Here is a 12,478-nt window from a genome sequence, read left to right on the forward strand (position 1 = left end):
CTTACAAATATTTATATGAATATTTACATTTATATTATTTATCAAAGTTACAAAGTAGAAAAAAATACATATCCTTTATGTGATGAAAAAGGAAAATATAGTTGTTGTTGTTATGTGCTGTCGAGTCGCTTGCGACTCATAGTGACCCAATGTACAACAGCCCTAAATTCTGCTCTGTCTGTGCCAATCACAGTCTCTGACACAACCATCCTGATTATCCCAGTCACTGAATCAATCCACCTCCTAGAGGGCCTTCCCTGCCTTCACTGTCCCTCCACCCTCCCAAGCATGATGATGGCCTTCTCCAAGGACCGGTCTCTCCTCACAATATGTCCAAAGTATGTTACATGGAGCCTCAGAATCCTTGCCTCCAAGGAGCCACCCGGTTTAACCCTTTCTAGGACGAATCTGTTTGTTTTCCTAGCAGTCCATGGTATTCTCAATATTCTTCTCCAGCACGACAGCTCAAAGGCATCAATTCTCCTTCTATCCTCTGGTCACTCTCTCTGATGCATAACAAGGGATTGTGAAGACCATAGCCTGTATCAAATGCACCTTAGTCACCAGAGGGACACCACTGCTCTTCAGTACTTTGGAGAGGTCCCTAACAGCAGACTTTGCCCATAGCAATGCGCCTTTTAATTTCCTGGCTACTGGTGCCAAGAGTTGATTGTGGAACAGACCACCAACTACTCATGCAAGTTCAAGCTGAAATTGAGGAACATTAAACCAAATCCAAGGCAACCAAAATATAGTACATTCACGTAATAGAAAGTGGTCAAAAAACAATGAAGTATCAAATTATGCTACCATAAGAATGAACTTTCAAAACATGCTAAATGAAAGAAATTGTGTATTGTATAATTCCATTTATATGAAATGTCCAGCATAGGCAAATCTACAGAGACAAAAAGTAGATTAGTGGCTGTGGGAAGCTAAGAGGAAATGAGAATGGGAAATGTCTGCTAATATGCATCTACTTCTTTTTGGAATAACAAAGTTCTGAAACTAGGTAAGCCACTGAACTGCACCCATTTAAAGACTGAAGCCCGGTTGGAATCCATCAGATGCTCCGCTGGAAAAGGAGGGGCAATCTCCTTCTGTGCCAGCTGGATCTCATCTAACAGTACACAACAAAGGGGGGGAAAATTACAAAAAAATAAGACTGAAGCCTGTGCTATGAAATTATGTATCAACAAATGAGTCAAAATAGCAAATATAAAACTTTACTGAAAAAGTAAATTTTAAGAACAATTAATGTTATAAAACAAACTAGAAATTAAGTAATTATTAAAACTAATACACTTTGTAAATTTTCATCAGAATTACAGAAAAAAGTTGAACTGAGAGCTTACATAAAAAGTTCAGAGTTTATCCATAATAGTCTATGTGTTTCCTACTGCCAAGGGGGCCCTTTGGAGTAGTGAGAGAAGACATTCACCCTGAAACCCACAGCGTCCCTTTTCAGCAGGAAGTAGCTAAGAGAATACGCCATCCTCTTTTCCTTATGAATCAGGGTGAAGTCTCTCTCAGGGAGGAGTGATAGAGAATGGCAAGGGACACACTGACAAAGGAGATTAATCAGAACTGGCTTTGACAAGCACTGTGGCAATTGGACAATTAAAACAGACATGGGGGGGGGAAGAAGAACGAACTGGGGATGAGGGTGGAGAAAACAGTGCAACAATGAATGAATGAAAACCCAAACTCTCTGTAAATGTTCATTAAAACTAATAAAATTTAATAATAAAAAAAAAGCTCAGAGTTGAGCGCTTAAAAAGACAGCTGGACATTTCCCATTTTAACTGAAGAAACTAATAAAAAAATTATAATAAAATATTCTCATTTATTTAGTCAAATAGAATTCTGCAATAAAAACTAAGTTTATCATACCTGTGCTTTTTTTTCACAAAGTGTATACACCGTTTCCAAATTTGGATCATTGTGAAGTGGATGAGAATACATTCGATGCTCAAAAGCCTCTACTTTCTGGATGACTTTTTTCAGTCCTTGATCTTGAATACCCATGTCATCAATTGGGTCCAACAAAGGAACACCATCAGGAAAACGTTTCAGAACTTCCTAAAATAAAAGAGAACATTCCATTTTAACCTTATAGACAAAATGATCAAGTCTAGCTCAAATCACTATTTCCTTTTTCTCTTTACACAGCAACATCAACATTTTTCTGACTTAAAAATATAAATGCCAAGGTACTTTTCTTTTTACCACTTAAATTTCAAGGCATTTTTAGGTTGCATCTGTCTTGAAAATGCTTTTTAAATCACTCTCCATGGATAAAAAGATCCTCAATGAGATGAATTGGCACAGGCTGCCAATAATTGACTCAAGTGTAACAATGACTGATGCAAAACTGGTGGTGTTTTGGTCTGTTGAATCGAAGATCGCTGTGAGTCCGAACACATAAACAGCAGCAAACTATGATTTAATGACACAAATTATCATGATTATTCAATCTAGTAGAGTTATGCTACTAAGAGATGAGAAGTGTCAATCCACCAGCTGCTCCACAACTGTTGTTAGGTGCAATCCTCATCATCTCTGACACACTTACGTTCACTGCTGCAGTCACCATGTCAACCCATTTCATTGAGGTTTTCATCTCTTTTGCTAATCCTCCAGCTGGAAGATAAAAAATGTGGCACTCTGCCCCTGTAAACCCATGAAAACTGTATGGGGCAGTTCTAGCTTGCTTGTCCTATAGGGCTGCTGCTGAGAGCTGGAATCAACTTGATGGCAAAAGGTTTCGGTCATTATACATTTCAATTGTTGTGAGACACAACTTACTGTTAAATCCATTACTGTATATTTAGGTAACTTTTTCTCGTCATTAAAACTGTTGCAATAAGTAATTCCTGTATGTGCACTGTTTCCAATTTTCAGACTATATTCTTCGGACATATTCCTGAGGAAGGCACTAATGAGTCAAAAGATAAAACTTTTGGGGAGCTCTGGTGGCCTAGTGGTAAGAAGTTGCAACTACAATCCCAGAGGCGCACGGTTTGGATCCACCAGATGCTCTGCTGGGGAAGGAGGGACAATCTCCTCCTGTACCAATCAGATCTGATTTGACGGTACACTCACACAAAAATAATAAAATAAAAATTTTTTTTTTAAAAATAAAACTTTTTTAGGGGTCCTGTACCCTATCATTAAGAGGTTCTGGCAGCACAGTCTATCCAGTGTGTGTGCTAACCCAAAGGCTGTGTTGCTTGTCTGCTATGGTTCAAGTCTACCAGCAGTTCCTAGACAGAAAGATAAGCAATCTCCTTCTGTACCCATGTATAAGCTCAGAAACACAATGAAGGGTTATTAAGAGCTTGACTCAACAGCAGTGATAAAGGTAGCCCTTACTGCTTTTCAAAAAACATACTTAACTATTGATTATAATGAGCATGCAAGTTCAGTTCCCAACTACAGTTGGTATCCTCCTGGATGATCTTTTGGTCTTAGACTTTAGAGGTAGAAGAGACTACCGACAGTTGAGTGGGAAGAGAAGAGCAGATTAAAAGTAAAATAATGTTAAGACATTTGAACAACAGTGTTCTCAATATGCCAATAATGCAAGTTTCTGTCCTTGTTGAGGATCTACGTGATAGCTTCCAGATAAAATCTGTCCTACTCAAAGGTGGCCAGTTTCAGTACAAAAATCACAGACTTTTATAGACCAACCTGGGCAACTTTTAGTTTATACAGAAGGAATATGAGGACATAAACAAAGATTCACAAAATAAGACAACTTCTTTATGTATCAAAAAGGAAATCTTTCTAGAAGAACGTTGAAGCAGCTCCTCTTCCACTGGTCTCCCAGTATGAAGTGACTAATGTAAATAAGACACTGGGCCTGTAAAGTCCAGTGTCTCTGCTTAAATACTGTGGCAAAACTGAAATTCAATGACATTACTAAAGTTAATGTAACGTAAATATCTTGTCATCTGATATAACACAGCAGCCTTTTAAAATACTAATAAAAAAGTCCTTAAACCTGCCTGTAGATTGCAAAAGAATTTCAACTGAAATTTAAATTTAGTAAAGTAAAACAATTCTTAAAAAAAAAAAACCCACCACAAAACACTAGTGTAATTCAAAAGCACAAAAGATTAATTTTTTTCTGAGGAATGGAACTATCATGTCAATTCAGTAATAGTAATTATGTATTTCTGTTCATACTGTACCATCATTTTTTGCAATTGTTATTGTTATGTACCATCAAGTTGCCTGCGACTCATAGTGACCCTATATACAAAAGCTCTGAAGGTTGCAAGTCCTGAGCCAGTCTCATTGACTCCAACACATCTAAACCCATTTACCTAGTATTGGGAAAATAATTTTTGCGAGGCTTTCACTTTAACGAAATCATAAGATATACTTCTTATCACCAGATCAATGGTCTTTAATCTTTTTATACATTTGTTTTAAACATCCAAATACATTTGAAAGTTGTGTAAAACTTTCAAAGTAATCACTCATTTAAGAAAGCCCACTTAAGGGTCTCAGCTTAAAAATTGCTACTCTACACAAGAAAGCATCTTGTTTTAACTATCTTTTTTCCTCTACTAAGATTCTAGTATCGGCTTTTCCTGAACAGTAAATGCACAGTAAATATTTGCTAAGTAACCTTAAGTACTTTTGTTTTCAACTAGAAGAGAAAAAAATTTTTTTAAAATACTACTGAAAATTATTTATCAAATAGATTAGTAAGTAGTTACACAAGTTCTGACAAATGATTTTTATCTTCTTTTATTAAAACATATTTTCATTCACGGTGAATAAATGAAACACACTGACCATTTATAGAGAAAATAGTTCTTTATTTACATTACAGATTTAAACAGAAAACAATATGTGCTCTGCTTCTACTATTTTTACTAACAAAAGGACTGCTACTAGTTTATAAATAAATATGTTACATATTTCGGAAAGTAACCTATTTAAAAGCCTTTAAGCTAACTCTCTATAAACCCCCTTATTTAAACTTAGTTTATATAATTAGTACACTTACCTGAATTGATTTTAAAACACTCTGCCTGTTGTCAACTGGGCGAAGGTCTTTGGGAATGTAAAGCCTAACACTGCTGATAGCAGATAGAAGATGCACCAAAACCGGAACAACCTACCAACAAAAAGTTACATACTATTACAATTTAAAAAAACATACTTTCAAAGTCTATGACTTCTAAATGTAATTTTAATTCTTAAAATGAAGCTGTATTTACAGTGTGTGGCAACATGCTGTACTGAGGATGCTTGTATGCTGCCACGATGCTAGAAGCTAAGTCACCAGGATTCCAAATAAGTGGGAGACAGGTTTTAGGAGTCTCTAGCCTAAGACTCAAGAAGAGAGGCCTGATACTATTCTACCAAAAACTATCAATGGAAATCCTAATTGTCTATGAATCATAGACTACTGTGTATTATTTTAACCTGCTAACTTTGGCCATGTCATCAGGAAAGACCAATTACTGAAGGCAACGTCGTTGGTGCAGTAGCGGAGTGGAACACTGAAGGAGAGGGAAGCTCTCCAAAAAAGAGGACAGACACAATGGCCATAACTCAACATAAAAACAATCATGAAGATGGCATGGGGCTAGTGTAACACCTTAATCTATTACACAGGGGTTGTCAAAAGAGTTCCAGATAAGCTGATAGCAAATAACAAAGTGCTTTGGAAAGTTCCAACATATTCCTGGGAATCTACAGCCTGCCCATATCCAGGCCTGTATGCAAACAAAGGAAATAGGTGAGAAGGTCAAAAACTCATATTCCTGGCGCTACTTGTGGTTAAGTGCTGACAGCATGTCCCAGCATGCAAAAGAGAACTTTAAGCACTGAAAGACTTGTTGATTTCAAGGAACTATGCCAACACAGTCCGTAATATGTTGTGCTGAGAACCAAAAGGCTGAATCTCCAGCAGCTGGAATCAACCAGTTGCTCAACAGACAAAAGAGAGGTGGTGTCCTCCTATTAAGAGAAAGTGAAACCAAGTTCTCTCTTTGGAGGCTAAGATTTTGAAACTCCGTTTCACACTATTTTGGGGATGTGGCCAGGAGAGAACAATCCTTGGAGGAGGACATCATGCTCGAAGGGTGAAAGGACAGTGTAGGAGAGGAAGAGCCCAGATGAGATGGACTGATACAGTGACTGGAGCAATGAGGGTTGGTGTGTAGGAATTAGTGAGACTGGCTAAGGACAGGGTTCAGAGCTGCTGTACATAAGGTCACTATGAGTTGCAGGTGATTCAACAGCACTTAACAACTGAAATCTGATGGATCATTATTAGCTGGAACCAACTCTATGGCACTGAATTTGCTTTTGGGAGTTTATACTCTATTATCGTAGTCCCTTGTTGGTACAATGAGTTAAAGTGCTCTTAGCAGCCAATCAATAGGTTGGAGTTCATCATCTACTCAAAAGCACCTCTTGAGAAAGAACTGGCAAGCTTTTTATCTGTCAAATCTCACTCTGCCAAAATTACTAGAGTGTATATTCCTATTTTCAAGCAGTTGATAAATATCCTAAGTGTATATAGTTATATTCTATAATGTTTGATTCCATATCTTTCCATAGCTAGCTTTAAATTTCATAAATATCTAGGTAAACAACAACACTTAACAACAATATCTGACTCTAGATATATGTAATTACACGTTAGAGTGTAATTATAGTCTTCAATTCCTGACAACATTTGAGTCTCTTTTAATGGTTATAAACTAGCTGTAAAAAGGGGTCAAATAAGACACATAAGCAAAAAGGTCAATTTAAGAGTCGCACATACACAAAAATTGGGTCAATTTAAGAATCACTAGGCAGATAAAGTGGCTATGGAAACCTCAAGTTTACTCAACAGATCATGTAAAGGATATCTGCCTAAATCCACACAAGAAACAAAAATATAGCGAAGAACTGAAACTTTATTCTAAAATGTCCATAAAAGTGATCTGTGTCTAGGACATGCATACTCTTTTTCTTAGGGAAGTCTTCCTGTTTATGTATATGCATACAGAACACAACTTGGGAGTTCTTTTTAAACAGGGTTTTTTCATGCTCTTTCTTTGCACTATGTCCTCCAATAGAAATGAAGTGTTACTGGAAAACTACTTTAATATTCCTGTAAATGTGCTCAAATGTCAGTCTTTCTTTTGCAGAGCCTTCTCATTTTCATTTACTCTCAACTAGCACAGATCTAGGTCTTGGGTATGCAAGCACACAAATAAATACATACATACACACACACATACATATCTAAATATAGATTTCATTTCCTTAGCAGTATTGGCTAAAAGAAAACAGTATTTCAAAAAAGGTTATAGGAATAGAACTAGTTTGCTCACATTTAATGAAGACTTCCCTAGATGTCTGATGACATGAACCAAATCAAGATTAGTAACCACTGTAAAGCTGCTCAGCATGAAGGTGTGCAGGAGCAACTACCATGTTTCCTAATACTCAACTTCAGAACTGGGACATGTGTTCAGATGTCATCTAAAATGTTCACTGAAGTATTTCATCACTATAGTCATATAATATATTCATAGCTACTCAAAGCACTTTCCTAGAAAAGGATTTTTTTATATACTTCCATATGAAAGAATGCTATAATTTATTATCATATCCACTAAAGAGTGTGGGAGAATGCTTGAGAAGTTGTGGTAAGTTGTAAGGTTCATTTGGGAACAAGAATTTTACGCCAAATTGTAGACACTTCAACCTCATTACATAAAAATAACAAAACATCTTTATTGAATTTCTTTCACTAATTATTTTTACCATTTTGTAATTAGATAAGGGTAAATGAAAACATTGTTCAACGTAATGATATTGTGTCAATCTAGTTTCATTTTATATGACTTTTATCCCAGTTACAACCAAGGGGCTTCAAAGAACAGAAGTTCAGAGGTTTTTTATTCTTTCCACAGCTCAGGAGACTAGAAGTTCACATCCAGGGCATGGTACTTAGGGTAGGAACATCCTTTTCAGTAGTTTTGTGGCTTCATTGGCACCTGTTTTCTCCTTATATACATTCTGGGTTTTTTTTCTTACTCAGAAATGTTTAGGTTTAGGGTCTACATTACACTGTTCTGACCTCAAAAAACGTAGCCAAAGAACTAACTCTTTATAGTCACATTTTCATCTCAAGAGGTGAATGTATTTCTGAAGGTTACAACGCAACAACTGTTCTTAGTATACAACAAAATACCTTGAAAACTTCCAATTTATATATAATACAAGTATTCTTTTTTTGACAAAACCGTGACTGTAAATAGGTTTTTTTAAATGTATGAAATAGAAAAGTAAAATTTAAAATTCAAACCTGCATCTCCCCCTTTTCATCAGGCTTAGCTGGCTTTGCAGCCTCGGTAGCCGAGTTCTTCAAGCTCTCTTTGCTGCAGCGTAGAAGTACCTCCACAACATACAAAGGATCAAGTTCCCCAGAATTAGGCTAGGCGTAACACAAAATAAAGTTAATTAATTTTTAAAAACTAACCCAACATTTTCAATGTCTTATGTACCATATTAAAAATTTTTATATTCTCTAGAATGTAAAGGAACTCCCAATACAAAATGACTCCAAGAGAGCTCTGGTAAACTAGTAGCAAGAAGCTGCACTGCAATCCAGAGATGTGTGGTTTGAATCCACCAGATGCTCTTATTGAGAAGGATGGGCAATCTCCAACTGTGCCAGACAGATCTGACTCGATAGCACACAAGAAAGAAGGAAAAAAAGCCTTAAAAAAAGAATTCATAAAAATTAGAAAACCAAAACACCAAACCAAAATGGTTCCAACTGAACTTTATTAAAATGCCTCAAAATAATCTCTATTCTCCCTCTGCCTTTGACAATCTTTACTGGTCACACAAAAGAAAAATCTTTGGGTTGGTATTCCGAAAATACATCCCAAAATCATAAAAGTATACTTCCTTTTTTCAAAGAAAATGGCCTATGAAAAGCAGCTTGTTAGAAAAAATTACACCATTAGAAATAAAGAACTCTCATCAATTAGCACTGATATACAGACTATGGATTAAAGTAGAAAAAGAACTTTAAACATTATTCAAAGACATGTGTTTCTCCTATTTATCTACAAAATTATATTACAGTAAGATTTCTATAAACATTTAAACTACATTGTTTTCTCTCGTATCAGTATGCATTGTTATGAGGACCAGTGACTATGGAGAAAATTCTACACAAACTTAATTCTCTGGAACTATAAAAGTATAAAACAAGTAAAGGAGGGTCTACTGAAGAAAATCTATTAAGATTTGGTAAGAATAGAACAGTTTATGGTGTCTGAAACAAAGACCTCTTCCTCTCTCTCCTTTAACCTCACCAATACATAACTCTTTTAATTTGGAACAGCCAAAACCTCCCTCTCCCACAGCTCCCAGGTGAAGGGCTATGTTGCCTGGAGTAGTAACACCACATTATTATACATCTCTGAACTTCCTGTTGCTTTGCTAAGTTTCTGGATAAGTAAAATTTTTTTTTTTTTACTTAGTATTCTTGAGCTCCGGCAATGCTTCAGGGTGTTGCCGGAAAAAGAGTTGTGCCAAGAAATCTGGAGAAGAGCCAGGTGGCCCACTGACTGGAAAAGATCGATATTTGTTCCCATTCTAAGAAAGGTGATCCAACAGAGTGCAGAAATTATCAAATAATATCATTAATATCACATGCAAGCAAGATTCTGGTGAAAATTATCCAAAAACGTTTGGAACAATATGTCAACAGAGAACTGCCAGATGTACAGGCTGGATTTAGAAGAGATCGTGGTTGTTGTGTTTTTGTTATGTGCCGCCGAGTCGCTTGCGATGGTACTAGGGATATTATAGCTAATGTTAGATGGATCTTGGCAGAAAGCAAAGAAGACCAGAAGAATGTCTATCTGTGCCTCACTAACTATGCAAAGGCTTTTGACTGTGTGGATCACAACAAGCTGTGGCTGACTCTGAGAAGAATGGGAATCCCAGAACATTTGACTGTGCTAATGCGAAACCTATACTTGGAGCAAGAGGCACTCGTCAGAACAGAGCAAGGAGACACTACATGGTTCAAAACCAAAAAGGGGGTCTGTCAGGGATGTATTCTGTCTCCATACCTTTTCAATCTGTATGCAGAACAGATCATCCGAGACGCTGGGCTATACGAGGAGGAATGTGGCATCAGGATTGGTGGAAGAGTCATCAATAGCCTGCATTATGCAGATGACACAACCCTGCTTGCTGAAACTGAGGAGGACCTGAAATGCTTGCTGCAGAAGGCCAAGGACTTTAGCCTCCTATATGGACTGAAGCTCAACAAAAAGAAAACAAAGAATCTCACCACTGAGCCAATTGGCAGCATCAGTATGGATGGGGAAGAGATTGAGATAGTTAACAGTTTTAGTTTGCTTGGCTCCACAGTCAACACTCTTGGTAACAGCAGCCAGGAAATCAAGAGACGAATTTCACTGGGAAAGTCAGCTGTGAGGGACCTCTCAAGAATACTGAAGAGCAATGGCATCAGGCTGGAGACTAAGGTGCACCTGATCTGGGCTACAGTCTTCGCAATTACGTGCTATGCATCAGAGAGTTGGACAGTGAATAGGGATGATAGAAAGAGAATTGATGCCTTTGAGCTGTGGTGCTGGATAAGAGTGTTGAATATACCATGGTCTGCTAGGAGAACAAAAAGGTTTGTCCTGGAGAAGGTGAAGCCGGAATGCTCCTTGGAGTCAAGGATTCTGAAACTTTGTCTGACATACTCTGGGCATGTTGCAAGGACGGACTGGTCCTTGGAGAGGGTCATCATGTTTGGCAGAATGGATGGGCGGCGAAGGATAGGAAGACCTTTGATGAGATGGATTGATTCTGTGACTGGAGTGGTGGGAATAAGCGCGTTTGAGATGGCTAGTTTGGCACAGGATAGAACAGCATTTAGAGCTCTTGTACATAGGGTTGCTATGAGTCACAAAAGACTTGATGGCACATAACAACAACATTCTTGAGCTCAGTGCTGCTGACAATATTGGGGCCCATATTCAACTCTGTCCTTCTCATAAGGCTATGGTTTTAAGCTGGAAGAAGCAACGTGAGGAGACCTGCGGCTCCTGCTTCTCATTCTACTTAACAATTTCAAAAGTCAGTCCCTTCTTTCTAATCTTAGCATGAAAGAAACACTGAAACCTGAGCAAGACAGAAATTCCCACTACTGACAGCTGGTGGCTGTGCACGTTTTAGTTAAGTCAAAACCTGAGCTTTTGTACCCCACAGAGAACACAAGACATTTTACCACTGAAAAACTCAGTGCAGAAGATTCAAAGACTACCACCTTCAATTTGGATTACATCTCAACATCAAGACGACAAAAAAGTCTCACCACCAGGAAAGCAGGCAATATCATGAAAGATGAAAAAGAGAGAAACAGTCAATGACTACATCTTAGTTGGATCCATAATCAACACCCTTCGCACCAGCAGTCAGGAAATCAAAAGACATATTGCAAAGGAAAAGTCTGCTGCTGTCAGGGACCTCTCAAGAGTACGAAGGAGCAATTTCATTAGGTTAGTAAGGTGTGCCCAATTCGGGTCATGGTCTTTTCAGTAATATGCTATGCAACTGAGAGCTACACAATGAATAAAGATGACAGAAGAACTGGTGTCTTTTAGCTGGGGTGTTGGAGAAAAGTACCAAGTACCTTGTGGCCTGCCAAGAGAAGAAACATCTATCTTGGAAAAGGGGGAACCAGAGTGCTTATTGGAGGCAAAGATGATAAAATTTCTTCTCATATACTTTGGGCATGTTACTAAGAGAGGCTATTCCTTGTAAAGGGACATTACATTTGGAAAGTTGGAGGGTGAGCAAAAAAGGAGGAAGACTTGCAACAAGATGGACTGACACACGGAAGAAAAAGGCTTGGGTATGCCAGAGATAATGAGAATGGCACAGGATAGGAGAGGGTTCAGATCTGTTGTTCAGTGGGACACTACGAGTTATACTTGACAACACATAATAACCACTACACAACATGCATGTTTTATGTCTAAAACTCTTTGAGATATTCTAAACAACTGCTAAATTTTTTCTTCAGGCAGATACATTGCTAGAAAGCACACTTCCTGTGTGGAAGGTGTAATAATTTAAGATGTGAAACACTGCATTCACATTTAGTGGCAAATCCAAATGGTTAGAAACAAAAGCAATGTCTTCTGTTCCAGAGTTCAGTTACCCAGTTATATATTCATTTAACACACAGAAAACACTACGGCAGTAGCAAATAAGCAAAAGCAATTGCAAAGAACATCATGAATTGTGTAATTTGGATGAAACAATAATATTTAGCACTGACAGCCTTAGTTTTTATTACATAGAGAGTAGACTTTAACAGCTGTGAGAGAAGCCTTTAAAAAAAATGTTACCCTTTCAAGTTAACTTTACCTTCTACAGGATTAAAGAAAATTCATGTAGGAGAGAGAGTGGA

At 37.5% G+C, this 12,478-nt stretch overlaps 1 protein-coding gene across 1 annotated transcript in view; it reads right to left on the reverse strand.

Annotated features, from left to right (window-relative positions):
* The window catches only part of SKIV2L2 (superkiller viralicidic activity 2-like 2 (S. cerevisiae)), a 120,128-nt gene that overhangs the window by 36,108 nt on the left and 71,542 nt on the right, over positions 1–12,478 (reverse strand). Inside the window, exons 21-23 of the mRNA XM_006889591.1 lie at positions 8,333–8,461; positions 5,024–5,134; positions 1,894–2,082 (exon numbers count right to left, since the gene is read on the reverse strand). Of these exons, the coding sequence (XP_006889653.1) occupies positions 1,894–2,082; positions 5,024–5,134; positions 8,333–8,461 (429 nt within the window). The remainder of the gene's footprint in view (positions 1–1,893; positions 2,083–5,023; positions 5,135–8,332; positions 8,462–12,478) is intronic.

The sequence above is a fragment of the Elephantulus edwardii genome, unplaced genomic scaffold (genome assembly GCF_000299155.1).
Source record: "Elephantulus edwardii isolate Elephantulus edwardi_28Jun2011 unplaced genomic scaffold, EleEdw1.0 scaffold00079, whole genome shotgun sequence".
Lineage (NCBI taxonomy): Eukaryota > Metazoa > Chordata > Mammalia > Macroscelidea > Macroscelididae > Elephantulus > Elephantulus edwardii.